The sequence below is a fragment of the Ailuropoda melanoleuca genome, chromosome 6 (assembly GCF_002007445.2).
Source record: "Ailuropoda melanoleuca isolate Jingjing chromosome 6, ASM200744v2, whole genome shotgun sequence".
Classification (NCBI taxonomy): domain Eukaryota; kingdom Metazoa; phylum Chordata; class Mammalia; order Carnivora; family Ursidae; genus Ailuropoda; species Ailuropoda melanoleuca.
The window spans coordinates 10206334-10225429 of record NC_048223.1 but is presented as its reverse complement, the minus strand read 5'-3'; the positions used below and the strand labels follow the sequence as shown (position 1 = coordinate 10225429).

General features: G+C 37.4%; 1 protein-coding gene across 2 annotated transcripts in view; it reads right to left on the bottom strand.

The window, feature by feature from the left end:
- Window positions 1-5717: 5717 nt before the first annotated feature.
- PIK3CB (phosphatidylinositol-4,5-bisphosphate 3-kinase catalytic subunit beta) overlaps window positions 5718-19096 on the bottom strand; it is an 80584-nt gene continuing 67205 nt past the window's right edge. For both annotated transcript variants that reach the window (XM_034661913.1, XM_034661914.1), the window contains exons 14-18: window positions 12014-12181; window positions 10849-10972; window positions 9141-9286; window positions 7719-7851; window positions 5718-7331 (exon numbers count right to left, since the gene is read on the bottom strand). In XM_034661913.1, coding sequence (XP_034517804.1) covers window positions 7194-7331; window positions 7719-7851; window positions 9141-9286; window positions 10849-10972; window positions 12014-12181 — 709 coding nt within the window. In that variant the 3' untranslated portion in view covers window positions 5718-7193. The remainder of the gene's footprint in view (window positions 7332-7718; window positions 7852-9140; window positions 9287-10848; window positions 10973-12013; window positions 12182-19096) is intronic.

Here is a 19096-nt window from a genome sequence, read left to right as displayed (position 1 = left end):
CATCAAAGCAAAAAGCATTGCCAGAAACACAGAGAACACTTTAAAACAATTTCTTAAATGGTTCAATTCACCAGGGATATAAATCAACTCTAAATTTGTAAGCACCTAATAATATTGCCTCAAACTATTGAAACCATCATAACTAGAATAGGCAAATCCAAAATCATAGTGGGATATCTTAACTTATCTCTCATAAATACTAGGCAAAAACTCAATAAAGATATATAAACAACTCAACAGAACTGATCTAATGAACATATGTAGAACACTTAGTAACTGCAGTATATGGATTTTTTTCACATGTACACTAAACATTTATAATATTTGACCATATTGTGAGTCATAAAAACAAGCCACACAAATTTGAAAGAACTGAAATCATACAGATGTTTTCTGAATGCCATGCAATCAATCTAAAAATCAACAATAAAATAGTAATGAGAAAATTCACATGTATTTGGAAATATATTTGTAAATAATCAGCAATTCACACAGAAAGAAAGATGGAGATTAGAACATACTTTTTACTGAATGGTGATGAAAAGACTTCATCTCAAAACTTAGGGGATGCAGATAAAGATTGTTATTAAAAAAGCTAAAATCAAGTGGTTAAGCAACCATCTTACAAAATTGGAGAGGGGAAAGTAAGACCAAATAAAGTAGAAGGAAGGAAATAAGAGGGATGAAAGGAATGTTGAAAACAAACATAACATTAGAGAATCAAAAAAGCCAAAAAGCTAATTCTTTGTAAAGACTGATATAATGGAAAAACCTCTAGTGAGACTAATGAAGAAAACAGAGAAGGCACTAACCACAAACAAGAATGAAAAGACATCAATATAATAATGCAACATTAATAAACTCAACACATCAATTACTTTATAGAAATAAAATTTAAAATGTAGATGGACACATTCCTAGAAATTACAACTCTTTAAAATGGACACAATAAGATAAAAATCTGAATATTCCTCTACCTATTAATGAAATCCATACCTCAAAGAAAATATCAGATATAAGGTCACTGTCAAAACTCTTTATCAGATTTTTAAGTAAGAACTAATGCCAATCTTACCTGTGTCATAAGGTCATAAAACCTTGGTAACAAAACCTAACACAGATCTTAAAAGAAATTTATGGGCCAATCCCACTGATAAAAATAGATGCAAAAATCCCAAATGAAATATTGGCAAATCAAATCTTATAGTATATTTTAAAAAATACATCACAATCAAGTTGGGTTTATTCCAGGAATGTAAACCATGGTTTAAAATTTGAACATTAATTGATACAACTTACCAAATGAGGAAAAACCTTAGTAAAATGCAGAAGAATAATTTGATAAACTCAGAATCCTTTTATGATTAAAAAAAAATCCCTTGGGAGTTGAAGCATGCTTCTTTAATCTGGTAAAAGATCCAGATTCCAGAACATTTATCATACTTAATATTGAAAAGTTTCCCTTTGAGATCAATAAAAGATTTAGTATTGCTTCTATTCAACATTTTATTGCAATTCCTAAACAGGGCAGAAGGTCAAGAAAAAGAAACAAAATGTTGAAGGGAATGGAAAGGAAGAAATAAAACTATACTTGTAGATTATATGTGCAAAATCAAAATTAAGTTCTATAAATAGGATTAATAGAATGTTTAGTACGTCTGCTAAATGCAAACATCAACTGTGTATCTATTTATTGCTCTGAAACCTGTTAAAGCTTAATTAAAATACAGGTTGCTGGATTCCATCTCTAGTGGTTCAGATTCAGTAGGTCTTGCAGAGGGGAGGGGAGGTCCTCAAGAATTTGTAGTTCTAAGCAGTTCCCAGGAGATGCTAATAATCCTACTTAGGGGACCATATTTGGAAAACCACTGCTATAGATTAGCATCAAAGAAACTTAAAATCACCCAGAAATCTAACAAAAGATATACAAGACTCTACAGAGAAAACTAATCATTGTGCACATAAATTAAAGAGGATCTAAATGAAGTTTACTCCATTGTCATAGATTGGAAGAGTCAATAGTCTTAAAATGTGAATTTGTTTCAACCTAATCTATAGTGCAATTTCATTCAAAATTTCCACAGGTTTCTTTTTGTGGATCTCAACAAGCAGATTCTGAAATGTGTATTGAGGCATCATTTGATAATTATGAGGAAAGAGCATTAACACTTAAGACAGAGTCCCTGAGTTTGAATGCTGGCTCTTACTTTCTGACTATGGACAAATTATTCAACCTTCTAAGCCTCAGTTTTCTCACCTGTAAAGTAGGGAAGGACACTTGCACCTATACGTAAGGTTGTTATACAGATTAAATATATACAGTTTAGATGAATGCCTAGTACACACTAAATGCTATGTATGAATATGATAAATTAACTTAAACAATAAAAATAGGGAGGTGAAATCTACTGGATATCTTCTAGAGTCCAGAAGCAGGCTCCTGTAATATATGGACACCTGGCTTATGACAAAGGTGGATCTATAGAACAGTGGTCAAAGGATCCCAATAAAATATACTATGACAACTTGGTGCCTAGGAAAAAACACTTCACACTATAAAAAGCAATTCCAGGTACATTACAGATCTAAGTGGAATAGGTTTTTTTTTTTTTTTTTTTAAAGAGCTTTTAGAGAATAATCCAGGAGAGCATCTTCAGGACCTTAGGGTAGAGAAACATACCTTAAATACTACACAAAGATATCAATCATAAAGGAAAACAATGATAAATTTTATATTAAAATTAAGACCTTGTGTTATGAGAAGAAACATTAAGAGAATGAGAAAGTCACACACTGAGTGGAAAAGATATTTTCAACATGTGACTGACAAAAGACTTGTACACAAAACACATAATTTTACATAACAAAAAACAAAAAAGCAATATTAAAAACAAAACTGTCTTCAGAACAACAATAAAAAAAACGAACAGCAGGTATCCAAATAAATAAATGGACAAAGGACTTAAGCAGGCAATTCACAAAGGAGAAAACTGAAATGAACAAAAATACGAAAAAGCAATTTAATCTCATTACTCTTCAGAGAATGCAAATTTTTTCACCCCACACATCAGAATGGCTAGTTTTTAAAATGTTGGCTAACTGGGTACTGGTGAGAACATGGAGCGATAAGAATTAAGTATTGGAGGAAGGTAAGTTGGCACAACCACTTATTTTAGCATTCCTTAGTCAAAATAAAGGTATGCATAATCCTATGACCAATTAATTTTAATCTTAAGTATATACATCCAAAGAAATATATACATCTGTGAATCAGCAGATAAATTATAATCATCATAGCAGCATTATTTATTTATAATAGCCTCAAACTAGAAACTACATGTATATGTTCTAACGGTAGAAAGGATATATAAATTATAGGGTATTCATTAAGATGGAATATTGTGTGGTGATGACAAAGAATGATGCCAACGCATGGCTGAACCTTAAAGACATTAACGTTGAGCAAAAGAAGCCTGACCCAAGAAGTAGGTAGCGTAACTGTTAAGGAAAGGAGATGATTGCCATCAAAGAGACAGTGATTTTGTTGGCAGAGAGGAGGAAGTCCTGACCAGGAAGGGGAACTGGTAAGGCTTCTGAAGTGTTGGCAATGTTCTTTCTTGACCTATGGGATGGTTTTCTGGATGTCTGCTCTAGAATATTTGCTAAGCCTATTTATATGACTTATTTTATACACTTTACGTGCCATTTCTCACAATAAAAAAAAGTTGGGAATTTGAAAGGGGAGATTTTTCTGAGTGTTGAACCTGGGCTTTACCAAAAGTGGGAAGCGACCCTAAGTTCCAAAAAATCCATTAGTTATACATTTTAGAGCAGGAATAGTCCAGCAGGTGATGTCAGACACTTTTTCCATCATCAGACAAGGGAGATAAAACTGCCACAGACAGTGAAAGAGGAGGCGGCTCCAGGATGACATGACAAGTTTAGATCTTGTCTGGATCCCTGAGAAGTGCGGCGTTCTGGAGTGTAGGAAGGGGAAGAGGCAGATGCAAAGAAATAACTGTTGAGCCTGTCAGGCCCATGGATCCCGTTTTTTCCTCCCCTCCAAGCCTTTGTAACATGCTGTACCTTCCTGCTTAGTCTTACCTATCACCCCTTCACCTAGCTTCTATCTGTCTTTGAAGACTCAGCCCAGAGGCCTTCTGCTCCAAGAAACCCTAGCACTTGCCCCCTCCTTTTTAAAAGCTGCCCATTCAACAGTCAGGGTCACATGGCATGGTCCATCTCTACTCTCCACCCCATGGACCTTTTACCTTCTGCAGACAAGTGACCTCTGCATTACAGGGTGCCTGACTGGTCTGGTGCTAATAGTCAGGGCTGTGGGCTGGACAAGGCAGAACTGAGAAGACACTGCAGGGACCTCCTCGGACAGAGATCTGGAAGGCGCTTTCCTTCCCTGAGATTCCTCCCTTTAGTGGCTTTCAAGTGGGGGAAGCAGGGAAAGAAAGGAGTTTGCCTCTGAATTGGGACTCAGCCTATGGTCTCATTCAAAGTCTTAACCTAGCCTCTTCCCACCACACAGAAATGAGTAAGGCAGTTATTATCAGTCCCATTTTACAAACTAGGAAGCTCAGACCCTGGGGAAAATACTTTACTCAAGGGTAAGAGAGGAAGATCTGGATTGCAAATATTGGTCTCTGCAGCCCAGGGTCTGCCTATAGACTTTTGAGGTTAATACTCAGGAATTACTTGTTCAACAAAGCCATCCTTTGTCTTCCCAGACCCAGGCAGACACAGAGGCTGCCCTCAAGTATGGAAATGCACAGGGTTTCCAAAACATTGGATAAACTTGGGACAGGACCAAAAGACAAGGAGCCAAGTGTTTTGGGCTAAGATTTATTGTTGACCAGAGCACTCAACAGCCAAGGTACTAGATAACAAGCCCCCATGCAACAAGCTCATCCTACAGCCCAGGCTTCTAGGCTGCTATCCTCTGCCTTCTACCTCCTCTTCTCTCGTTCTGCCAGAGCCCCTGAGAATCAGAAATATGCAATTCAGGAAGTATGTGGGGAGCACCTGTTAGGAGTGGTCAGCAGCTACAGAGGGCTACTGTATCACAGTGTCCTGGTTATCTTTGAGGGGCTTATGGCAGAGAGGGTAGAGAGGAGTCCAAACCATCCTGGGCTCAGGCCCAGCACTGTCCAGGAAGGTTCATTTCCCTTTCTTACTCTTCACATTCACATTCATTGATTTGGCATATATTTACCAAGGCTCCCTATGGGCTGAGTAGACTCCTCTAGAAACAGTGGTGCCCACTTCTAGCTGGCAATGTTCACCAGTCTCCAAACACCTGACCTGCAAGACCTAGTGCATGTAAACATAGACTACTACCAGACAAGGATCCTTGAACAAATCTATCCTTCCACAGTCCTATTCCTGGAATTTTAAGTCTGGACCAGCCCTGGGAATGGTCAGTTCAGAGGTCAATATCCATCCTTAGCTGACTTATTTCTAAGAAACTACGACTTGCTCTGAACATCTGCCCCATGGAAGAGAATTACAAAGTGGCCATAGTCTGGCCTTGGCTTGGGTACTCAGTCACTGAAGGGGCATTCTCCCTAACCTTAGGGTACCTTGCAAAGATATGAAAACTTGATGAGCCTCACGCACCCACCAAAGTCCAAGAGGCCTCCCACACTGCCTGCTGGGGCCGGGAAGCAGAGAGAGAAAAGTCAGAGAGGAGACCATGAGCCTCAGCCTACTTCTCAGATTGATTTGTTTATTGACTTGACCATTTCTTAGAGTTCCAGTGCCGAGATCTAAAGGCCTGTGCTATCCATAAAGAAGCAGCCCACACATCCCAAAAGCAGCTGAAACCAGCTCACCCATTTATTTGACTGAGAACATGAAGGAGAACAACAAAATTAAACAATCTTTAATAAAATTCCTATAGAAAACTCAGTCACAGGGTAAATACTCGGTTCTCTTTTTCATGTCATGTCACTGAGGATTGAGAGCTCCCAAAAGTCTTTGGAGAAAAAGCAGTAGTTTTGCTGGATATTGCCAGTACTCAGAAAGAGCATCCATTTACACATTCAAACCAGTAGTTCTTATTGCACATATTAACATTATTTGCCATCTAGCACCCTAAATGTATGGTACCTCAACAAATAAATTAAAGAATTCCATATGGCATGAAACCATTTCAATTTGAACTAATATCCTTGAAAAATCACATTATTACAAGTTTTAATAAATACAGTAAGAACAGCTGGCATTTTACTAAAATATTGAATTTTAGGTCTGGAGATGATTCCATAAATAGTTTCTTTTCATTTGTTTTCTGTCTTGGATGCATTTGCTCAAGTATTATGCTCTATGAAGTGAACTCTTTCATAGATACCATGTAAAAACTGAAATTACTATGTGCCTCATTACAGAAGCAACTGGAAGAACTGGATCTCATATAGTTAACTAAAAAAGTAACTTAGGAAAAAGCTCTGCTTTTTGTAAAACTTTAAAACACAGACGGAAAAAAAAAACAAAGAAATGTCCTTTTTTTACAGAACTCCCACTAGAAATTTTATAAATATATATGCAGCATATATATTATATTTGCCTCACGAGCAGATTTTCACCAAGTCTGGTAGGAATGATGCTGTCACGGTAGATAAATATCAACAAAAGAGCTAATCTTTCCACAGATTTAAAGATTTCTTTTGAAAAATAATCATAATTTCAAATTATCTTACAATTTATAGTTGATATAATTTAAAAAGGGAAGAAAGATACCTTTCTTTTAAGAACAACTACCAGTCCCCATGTGTGGATAAGTTGGCTGAGTGATAACACTTGGTCACAATACAAAAAGAAGTATTTACACCTTTCTGGAAAAGTACCAAATACTTAAAAAAAAAAAAAGAAGAAGAAGAAGAAGGAGAAGAAGACAGAAAACAATCTCTAGTAGCATTCTTCAGCGTGCAAAGTCAGCAGGAAATGATTATCCATTATGTTGGGAGTTTTCATGATGAATCTTGGAAGCATTCAATAAAGCAAGGGTGGTCATTGGGGATTGTTCAGATTAGGTTCTGTGGGATGCCTTGGTCTTAATTTAACTGAGTTCCAGGATTTCATTCCCTTTATAACATCTCTGGCAGGGTTGTGTTCAATTTAGTGCAAGTGCAAACTGAAAACTAAACAAAACCAACAAATACATTAGGAGCAAAGGCTGATCATTAAGATCTGTAGTCTTTCCGAACTGTGTGGGCCATCCAGTTTACTTTAGTAGTCCAGCTTTCCCTGAGTGCCTCATCAAATTTTTGCTTAAACTGCTTGAGTGCTTCTTCTTCACTCTTCCCTAAGGCAAGAGAGTCCTAAAAATGAAAGGGAAAAAAAATCTTATTTTAAATATCCTCCACAGTGACCTGCAAATGTCAAAATCTCAGCCATGCCTCCCCAGCCACCATTAAGCTGTGTGCCTCATGTTCTTATTTAAATGCCTTTTGTAGGAGGAAGAATGACAAAAGGTAGTGTGATAATATAATATATATATATAATATAATCTCTGCCAAAGGGTTTTTGAAGATGAAATTTAGGATTACTGCAAAACAATTACTCAAGCTGCTTGTCACTACCATTCCTGGGTAAGAACAGTCTAACAGGAAACGGCTTTATTTCACTCCCTTTGAACATTAAATGAAATAGGTAGAGTTGAGCTTCATGCCTACAAAGTCCAATATACACAGAAAAGGGGTTTGTACCTTAAGATACTGTATATCCTTGACTGATGTGAGCTCAGGAAGCCCTGCAGTCAGCATCAGTGCAAAAAGAGTGATGAAGAGATTCCCGTGCCGTCGTAGAATCAGATATGCATCCTCACAACACTGGCGGAAGCTGCAGTTGATGTAACAAATCACAAGAACATGGTATTAGAGAGGAGAGCAAATTTCACGAAGGAAAACAAGAGAGACATATCTAGACTTTCCATATGAGCTGGAAAATTTCTCCTGAACTAAAGGTTCATTTCTGATTTTTTAAAACTCTTTGAAAATTGTCCCAAGAATAAAATTTACAAAGACTAAATCTAGCTGTCTAAAATCACACACACTAAATTGAAATTCTAATAAAAGGCTTACTCTGTGCTTTTTAATTCTCTGAGACCCAAAAACTAGTTCTAAAACTAGTGGTAATTTATAAACCATGAGGATTTCTGAACATATTTGTAGATTCTAGATTTGTAGTCTAACTCCAGAGACTAATTTCTTTGATCCCCCCGCAAGTCAGTATCAGTGCTTCTGCACTGCAATTCCATATCATCTTGCTTTCCCTCTCTCTCCTCTTAAAGATAGTTTTCAAAAGGACCATTCAATGCTATCTTCCTAATTTTGCCAAAAAGAAAAATGAACACCCAGAGGTATATTCTGCAGAAACTCAGGCAGAACTAGAAATGATAACAGCAATCATTTGGCAAGTATATAGTATGAGTTGGTCACATCATGTAACTTAACTCTAATTACCGTAATAGTCCTAAATTTTTAAAATTTATTTATTTAAGAGAGAGACACTGAGAGCGAGCTTGCGGAGGGGCAGAGGCAGAGGCAGAGGAGCAGACTCCCCATGGAGCATGGAATCCTGACATGGGGCTCGATCCCACAAAACTAAGATCATGACCTGAGCCAAAATCAAGAGTCAGATGCTTAACTGACTGAGCCACCCAGGTGCTCCAAAACAGCCCTAAAATTTAATTACTTTTGTCCCTATTTTAAGATGCAGAAACAAAGACAAGAAGACAAGTAATGTGCTTGGATACCTACAAGTAGTAAGGACTGGATCAGAGATTACAAAGTTCTGAACGCTGGCTCCCTATTAGAATGAAAGCAAAATGCCTGTCCCTCTCAGCATCTCATTATGAAATGTCTTAATAGTTTCAGAGAATTTTCTAGGACAGATAAAAAGCGGTATACTATTGGAATAAAACACAGTAAATTATTTCAAATTTCTAGATTCCGTTTCTCCTCTCTGAACCAGAACATGGATCTGACAGGCAAATTCCCCAAAAGCCCCCAGTTAGCAGACTGAGTATTTCTCTGATCTAAATATATCTCAGCTAAGAAATGCTAGTCCAGCTAGTCAGATGAGAGAATGTCAGATATGTTTATCCATGACATGAGGGTGATACTCACCGGCCAAACTTCTCTGTGTTTCCTGTTTTTCCTTGTTGAATCACATGAATGAAATCATAGGTAAGAATAAAAGGCACCCGTTCCCTTTTAATGCCAAATTTAGACTTGAAATTTCCAAGAATATGTCCAAAGTCAATGTGGAAGAGCTGGAAAACAAATGGGACTTAATTTCTCTTGTTTCTCTGATTTCAGAGAGAAAGGCAAGATCTCAGCAGTCCTAGGCCAGCAACACCACACTGATCCTCAACTGAGCCCCTTTCTCACTCTTTTTATTGACATATGTAGTTGATACACAATATTATATTAGTTTCAGGTGTACAACATAGTGATTTGATAATTACATACATTACAAAATGTTCATGAGCCCTTCTCTCTTTTCAAACACTATTGGGAAGAGTGTTTCTAACACTCACAGATCTTTTATACTTAATAATAACCCAGACTCACTGATATTAAACCGCATTTACCCAGTGGGAAAGACAAATCTTTAAAAAGTAAAAAAGAAGAAAAAGAGGGGCGCCTGGGTGGCGCAGTCGTTAAGTGTCTGCCTTTGGCTCAGGGCGTGATCCCGGCGTTCCGGGACCGAGCCCCACATCAGGCTCCTCCACTGGGAGCCTGTTTCTTCCTCTCCCACTCCCCCTGCTCGTGTTCTCTCTCACTGGCTGGCTGTCTCTGTCAAATAAATAAATAAAATCTTAAAATAAAAAAAAAAAAAAGAAGAAAAAGAAAAATGCATCCAAATAATAAACACATCTGATTTAAAAAAAGTCAAATAGTTCTACATATCAAACTATTTTGGTCAATATTTCTACATACGGAAACAAAAAGGAAAGTAGAGTCTTGCCCCAGCAGCCCCCTCAACAGCCTGAGTGCTACTATTTAGTGGTAACTTCTCCCCACTCTTTCATGGGTTTTTCCTCCATTTTTTTAAAATGGTATGTTTATACTTATTTTTTTACCTCCTAGTTTTCAAGTAAATTATGGAAGGTAAAGACTTAGTACTTTGTGCTGATGTAATGCTATACAACGAGGCACAGTATATCATAATTTCTGGTTAAATCAACACTCAGCATTTATACTCTTCAGGCTATATAAATACATTTCAAAGCTAAGCCATGTGGCAACAGTATACTATGACTACATTTCCTTCTTTGCCCATCTTTTTCCTTGACAAAGCGTTTTTTGGTTTAGTGTTTCAGGACTTTCTCATTAATTCTTCCCCAAATCTTTTTTTTTTTTTTTAAGATATATTTATTCATTTGAGAGACAGAGTGAATCTGGGGTGGAGGGACGAAGGAGTAGGACAGTCCCAATCAGACTCCCCGCTGAGTGCAGGGCCTGAAGTGGGGCTCAATCCCATGACTCTGAGACCATGGCCTGAGATGATGAAACCAAGAGTCAGATGCTGAACCGACTGCACCACCCAAGTGCCCCTTTCCCCAAATCTTATATTGAAAGAATGTCGTTTTAAATAACTACAATAACTTTTCAAACATTAGACAAGTGCTTATCACCTAACTTTAAGCAAACAAAACAATGAATATATGAAGCAGATGGTATGTGAAACGAGGGATGGGAAATAAAAGGAAAGCACAAAGACATAACTCTGAGAATCACTAAAGAATCTGCCTGAATTGCACAAGAGATTGTGCTGTATGTAAGTAATAGCATCACCGAGGCCCTTGGCAGACTCTGGGGAGCAGCTCACCTGGCCGGTTTTTTTGACCATGATGTTGTCACTATGTCTATCACCAATCCCAAGGACATAAGAAGCTACACAGTAGCCGGCACAGGACAAGGTAAACTCCTCAATGGCTCGGTCTAGGTCATCCCTGAAAAAGAGAGAGAGAGAGAAATAAATAAACAAATTAATTAATTAAATAAATAAAAGCAGCAACAAAGGTTTTCAGTCTCCAAAAGTATGGGATGAGACCCAATTCACACTTCTGCTTCCTTTTTAATTGTGAGTAGAAAGGCAACACAGAGTTGCTAAAACCCTATGAGCAGAACATTCTGGAGCAGCCAAAAGAGGGAGGATGAACGCTGCAGAAGAGGGCAGAAAGGAGTCAACAGGAAGACTCAAAGACATCAGATAACTGGATCTCAGCCATTGTGTCCTGGGGACTGAGCTTCACTGGGGTTGGGAGTAAGTTCATATGCATAATAATAGAGGAGACCATCAGCTTTGCTTGCCGATGCTGGGCTTTAGAACATCTTTTGGTCAGTTTTGACCTAACACTAGAATTCCATGTTTAAGAGTTAAGTACTACAGTTCCAATACTTAAAATCACTGACTTAAATTAGAAGTTAGTAATACAGACCCTTTAGAGACAAGGTCTTAAGATCGAAATATGAAAACTAATTCTCACATACAAGTCCTTCGGTGTTGACAATGATAAAATATAAATCTGACTTTTAAGTCATCAGCCAAATATACTTACAGTGTTTTCCCCTCACTGTGAAATTCCTCAATTGTATATGATTAGGCCTTTCCCAACATAGTAACCATTAATAACACAATTCCCAGCCTTGTGTTTTTTTTTTAATTTGGAGCAATCACAGTCTACAAACTCATTTACTTCTATTGTAAAATCTACTGAAAACTTACTAAGTTCATACATTCATGTAATTACAGAAGTTGACACATTCAAAAAATTATTTTAAAAATTCATAAATTCTTAGACTGTAATTTGATCTGGATAAAGTAGAATTTAATGCCAACCATCTGTGAGACTTTAGGAAAGCCTATTTGTCCTTCTGATCTAACCTGAAATAAAGCAATAAGTAACACATTTCCTCTAGGACACTGATGATTCTACTTGAAAAAAACAGTTATTTGTTTGGCTGTTTGTTTAGAAGAATGATAAACTAACCCAGAATTGTATTCTTTAAGCCAGTTCAGAAGGGCATCTTTGTTGAAGGCTGCTGCAGCAGCCACGTTGCTACTGTTCAGCTGAATGTCAGCAATTGTTTCAGAGGTGCTCACAACTTCAATGAGGCCAGAGCGGTCTCCTGTTGCTAAACAGCCATAAGGCAGCATCCTGAAAGGGGGGAAAAAAATGGGCATAGTCACATGTATATGTTATCCATAAAATGAAACTTTAACAGAGTAAGTTTCTTCTTTGATTTTTAAAAAGTTTTATTACTATTGATACCCTCGCTATTTTTGTATTATTGTCATATGGAAAAATACAAGTTCTATTTTCTGTTGAGGGGTAAATCTCCTGGCTAACAGATAATATAGTTTACTAGAACTTCGATGTACCAGCTAAATGTATAATCTGTTATCTAGTTATTCTGGTGAAATATTCTGTTTGTGTAGATGGACAGAAGCATATCAGAAAAGTTTTTTATTTTTATTCTAAATTTTGGAGAAGGGAACCACCCTTTATGGAGCACCTAATAGGTGCCACACAGCAGGCTAAGCACTTTACACATCACCTTGCTTAATGAATGGCAACTCCATCCTTGCAGTTGTTCAAGCCCACAATCTTAAGGTCACCTCTGACTCTTTCTCTAACGACCAGCATTTACCTATCTTGAAAATGTGTACTTAAGACTTCTCTGCCTCCACTCTTCCTCTAGCTCCTACCCTAGACCAAGTCACCATCAATCCTTACTCAATTATTCAAGTTTCCTTATTAGTTTCCCTGCTTCCACATCACAGTCTGTTTTAAATGCAACAGCAATATAATCCATTTAAAAAGTATGCATAGTATGTCACTCCCCCCAGTCAAAATCTCTGCAATGGCTTTCCACCTTAGGGTGAAAGCCAGTATGCTTGCCATAGCTCACAAGGCCCTTCACCTTTCCTCGTATCCTTCCCTGTTCACTTTATTCCTACTACACTGGCTTCCTTGCCTTCTTCAAACGTATCAGGCACAACATTCCCTCATTCCATTTTCCTGCCTAGAACATCCTTCCCAAGACCTCTACATGATTTACTCCCTTATCTCTTTGAAGTCTTTACTGAAATGTTTCTGTCTCAGTGACAAATTCCTGATCATCCTATTCAAAATTACAGAACTATTTGTGACACAATATTTGCCATCTCTTCCCTGTTTCATTTTCCTCTATAACTCTCAACACTATCCAGACATCTTGTACATTTTATTTATTTGTTTCTTTATTGTCTCTCTCTCTCCACCATTAGAATGGGAGTTCTACCAGGCAGGGATGTTTTGTTCCCTGCTGTATCCTCAGTGCCTGAGAATGCGCCTGGCACAAAGCACACACTCAGTAAATATTTCTGAATGAACAGACAATTTTAATAACAAAATCCCTGTAAGGTAAGTTCCAAGTTTTACAAATAAGAAACAAAAGTAATTTGCAAAAGGTCATACATTTAGCTAAGCTTAAGATCTAAGACTTAAAACTAGGTCTGTGTGGCTCTAAAATTATCTTTTAAACACAACAGTCTCTAGAGTCACTGACTATATAACAGATCTCTAGGCTGCTCTTGTGTAAAATAATTTTTGCTAAATTGATAGGTAGTATTTTGCTCTGAATTTCATTTATACGATCCCTAATAAAAATAAATATTTTCTCATGTCTCTTTTAGCCATTTTAAGATTTTCTTTTATGACTTACGTATTCATATTCTTCCCCTATTTATTAGGGTTTTAAAATATTTTCCTTAGTGACTTATATGACTTCTTTATATATATATACACACACACATATATTATTCTTTTCTTCTTTTGGTTGTAAATATTTTCTTCAGTTTTGTAAAAACTGTGTTATCCTTACAGCAACTCCAAACTAGAATGTTGATACCTTGGGAAGTTCAAATGAAAGATGACTACAGAAAATGCAATGGATGGGATTCCAGGACTCAATAAATATATGGGTACAGCTATGTGCCATGCATTGTGTTTGCTGCTGGTGATACAGAGAGGAAAAAAAAAAAAGCAGTCCTTGCTCTCACTGAGCAGACAAGGCACAAATCACAATGTGCATGTGATCTTTGTATGAATGAGAAATGCCATGAGAACATGTCAAGAGCTAAGAAAGATCTCTTTGCGGAGGAAGGACAGCAGGGCTGGAGGAAAATATAAGGGTGAATACAAAAGCAAGGTGAGGACAAGAAACAGTGTTAGAAAGACTATGCAGGGCCCTACAGGTCATGTAAGGAATTCTGTCCTTCTCCTAGAGGCACTGAGAAAGCTTTGAAGGACTTTATGAAAGAGGGTGTGTGTGTGTGTGTGTGTGTGTGTGTGTATGTATGTGCATGCTGGGAAAATTTATGAATGTATTACTGTAACAACCCAATAAAAGGGCCAAATTTCATTAAATAATCCCTAAATTTCCCAACCAAGAATTCAATTATTTTATGCCTCTTTTAGGCACTTTCCTAGTTCTAATAAGGCTGGGAGAACTGTCAAACTACATGTTGGCAGCCTGATATACCAATAGACTGCTTTACATCTGATTAGTTTGTGGTTTTTTCCCCTCCTTTTAAAAAGTTACCTTTCAATAAGAAAGGTAGCTTCGAGCATGGAAGCTTTCCCAACACCCCTGTCCTTCTCGTGACACAACACATGTGAGGTAAACAGTGCATACTTAAACTGCACTTTGGCTCACTTTCCTGCTTCTCCTCCCACCTCACTTGCAGCCAAACTGGGCAAAAATCCAACAACTTCCTCTTCAAAAGCGTGCAATGATAAGAGCATTCAGTGTCTTGAGGATGAAACTCTCACAATGGGAAGGAAAAAACATCCTTGTCAGACAGACAGTTTGACAGAAGTCAAGCTGGGGACAAACTCCTGGAGCCCTGACCATCTTACATGGGCCCAATTTGCACTCAACTTCCACACTTCTTAAAAGGCTGTAACAACAACTGGTAATATTTCCCTTCCTTTCTCACACTCTCTGACCCAAGGAGCAATTTGTTACCTTTCCATTAAACAAGAATTAAAATATAAATTCTACAGCGGAGGGGATGGCAGCCACATAACCCTACTCTCAATGGGTATGTAGAAAATTTTCTCTGTCCTTGACTCTAACACATTGACCCAAATCGGAGTGGTACTGGGCCCCCTTGCTTCTAAGGGAGGAAAATATAATTCCTTTACCTAACGTTTGCATTGCTTCCATCTTCTTCCTTAATCCTTCCAAGATTATCGATACCAGTGTTATTAAAACTGTTAATTAGCACTCTTAAAAGGGAAGTAAATCCCATTAATGTAACTCAGATGTAAAGTCACAATGAAGACAGCTGTTCAAAATTCAGGGGGTGGAAAAGGGCTGTCAAATCTACCAAAGGTCAGATAGATTTACATATAGACGACCTATGAGACTGGACAGGAAAGGCTGAATACCTATTATTTGTTGACCGAATAAGGTGAGAGTGTTCTAACACACTGATGGCTTATAAATGTTCTAATTTAACATGAAAGATACCAAAAATTTTTTTGAGACATGAGAGAAAAATGAAAATGAGAAATACACACTTTCATTCATGCTAACATGGCACTGTTATAAGTACCAAAATATTCTGGTCAACGTAATCAATTATAGAAGGTACCTGAAGTGTTTAAGACTGAATTTAGAAGAGTGTGTGCTACGTGACCGAGCTTAACCTGAACAGTTGGCCAAAAGAAAAACAAACAATAGGAACACTGGAACACACATATTTATAGAAACAGTGAAAAAAAAGTTTGGTGAGAAAAAGGTATTCATTTAGAAATGAACCCAAAAGAATTAAAGTTCTACATATTTTAAAAACATGGGGTCAGAGTACAAAAAGTCAGCAGAGATCTCACTGAACAGACAAGTTCCTTTTTCTTGTTAGACACTTGTTGCTTCCCATAAGAGAGACACTAGGTTTATTTCTAGCACTCCCACATGTGGTTTCCTCCCTTTGCCTGAGGTCACAATGAACTTCATTTGAAGCTAAATGTGCTTTACATTTGAACAGAATGGGTAAAATAAAAAAGCTAAGAGAAAAGTAAAGGATTGGGGTTTTTAATTAGGCTATTGGAACTGAGAGGCAAACCAAAGGGACCCCATGAAAGAAAAATTGTTCTGTTCCTTTTGCTTTTTTTCTGTTTCTATTCTTGATAGGACCCGAACCTCTGCCCTACATATGCCTTAATGAATGTCCTCCTTGTAAGGGACAAAGTTAATGGTATCTTTGGAGTCTTCAAGTATCTAAACTACTGGCGCTAGGCATCTCAAAGCCAAGACCCTGGCTTCAAGGAATAAGTGACTTATGATGGACACGTGGACCTTGTCCTTATTCTAACTGGTTCCTGGATATCTGAAAGGACACTTAGGCCAGACCATCATCCTCAATAAAAACCCCCAGACCCCAAAGATGAGACTCATGCTCCTTTCCTTTCTAAGTGTTTGGGACAGTCCATCTGTATCTGCTCTCCCTCTATCTTCAACAAACTCTGCTTTCACCTCCTGCTGGCTCCTGGTAAATTTCTTCCCTGTATGAAGCCAAGGACCCTCCTGGCTGGTCCTGAGGGATCCCCTCTTGGTCCCTGGACCTGGCTTGTAGGCATCAGAACTTTACTTTTTATTTACTTTATTTTTTATTTGTTTATTAATTAATTTGTTTTTTTGAGAGAGAGAGAGAGAGAGAGCGGGGCATGGCGGGCAGAGGGAGAGAGAGAATCTTAAGGAGGCTCCATGTCCAGGGCGGAGCCCGACATTGGGCTTGATCTCACAACCCTGAGATCATAACCTGAGCCAAAATCAAGAGTCAGACGATTAACCAACTGAGCCACCCAGGCTCCCTGTAGGCACTGGAACTTTAAAGAGAAAATTTTTAGCTCAGCCTTTCATAACTGAACATGACTCTTCATATGATCTGAATCTGCTTTTAGCAAAGGAGACCACTTTGTAGCTTATGTGCTAACCTTGGAAAGAACCAATGAGTTACTAGCCTAAGCTTGAAAAGTCTCCCCTGTTTTTATGGGATAAATCAAGTAAAATCATTTTTGCAGGGGTTTACTTTATAAGAAGGGTGAACAGATAGTAAATATTTTAGGCATTGCAGACTACTCAATTCTGCAGGTACAGCATAAATGTAGACAGACAGAATGTAAACAAATGGGCTGTGGCTGTATACCAATAAAACTTTATATACAAACAGAGGGGGTTCCTGGGGGGGGGTGGTAAACCAGATCCCTCTGGGTTTAAGTTCCTCAGGCAGAGTTCACAATCACCCATTCCTCTTATCTATGCAGTATTTCCTATGTGTATGCGCTTGGCTAAAAAACTTGCTACCTATTCCAAAATAATTCTACTTTTTATACAGCTGTAGTGGAAATTCCTCCTAATTTAAAAGCAAAACTCTGTCACTTATGGTGCTCAAAGGGTCCTTTTTAAACTATAATCTCACTTCCTTATTTTAATCACATCTATAAGTCCCATAAAAGTAACAATACCAACAGCAAATTCCTCAACAGCATGGAAGGATCTAAGACTAGAAAACTCCTTCTTTAAAGAAAAAAAAACCCAAATCAATGGAAAGTTACATATTTCGGGCATTACAACACTTTGATAAACAAAGGGTACTAGAGATGTCTTATCATGATTGCTTTCTTGCTTAGACTGGTAAAATGAAAAAATGACATCAAGTATACAGTTTGACAGACCTAGATTTGAATCTGGCTCCTTCACTAAATATTTTTGCAACCTTCGACAATTTGTTTAAAATCCCTTGAGCCTTAATTTTCTCATCTGTCTTAAAAAGAAGTAACACAATCTCCTACAATTTTTTAAGTTACATGACATTACTATGTGAAGAACCTAATACGTCTAGCTCAGTCAATAAATCGCAAGTGTTTTAAGTTTAAAATATCCTAAAATATATTTAGTAATGAAGAAAACAGTTCAAGTTTCAAAAATTAATCAGAACACACTTATAATCTTACAGGGATAAAGTCAATCATAAGTAAAACTATTTACAGCAAACTTGTAGACTAACCTGCCATAGATACTAAAACACATAAAAAAATGACAAAGTCAAAAAGGTTTTATAAACAGTTATGGTTAATAAAGAAAGAAAAGGAGAACTCTGGGTCCCAGAAATATAGATTATTCATAGCACTGGCTGAGGAAGTTATTGACTTGGTTGACGTTTTAATGTCCTTGAAAAAAGACATACGGTGTTGGGGCCGTGAGAGACAGAATCTGGACCTGAGATCCTATACAAGGCTGGGGATCTGAAAGGGTTGTCAAGTGTATGAAAAGGGAACTAGAAAATGTCTGCTCAATGACCAGAAGATGTAGCATGAAAGTTTGCCATCTACCTTGGGCACTGGATGAGGGCAAAAAAAGTTTCAAACTCAAACTCACTCTGGGAGGATACTTTCACACTCTAGGGAGCAAAGGACCCTCAGAGAAAACAATCCACACCAAAAAGAACTCAAAACCAAATTTAATCAACTACACAAGAAAATGAAATTGGACAATGTATAAGAGAAATTTAGTGAACTAGAAGACAAAATACAAGAAACTACAAAGAATGTCACTGAAAGATGGGAAATAGGTAAAACAGGTTAAGGGTCATGCAGGACAGAACGGGGAAGTCCAACACACCTCTATTAAAGTTGCAGAAGACTGAGAGAGTGGAAGAAATGCAATATTGAAAAATATGGATACATTCTGTAGGAACTAAAAGAAAATATTACTTCTTCTGATTGAAAAGACACAATAAGAATGGGGGAGGAAAGATAAAAAGAAATCCATATATTAACAAACTGTAGTAAAAACTGCAAAAACCAAAGGCAAAGAGAAATTTGTTTTCTGCAATGGGGCAAAAAAAAAAAATACTCTTTAGACTGACAACAGACTTGTACAAAGTAAAAGAAGTCAGAATACCATGGAGTAACATCTTCAAGGTTTCTAAGGAAAGCAGCTGTAAATTTAGATTTTAAAATTCTATAACTAGGTGATGTCTGCAAAAACAGGGAGTTAAGGACCTCTGAAAATCCAGTCTT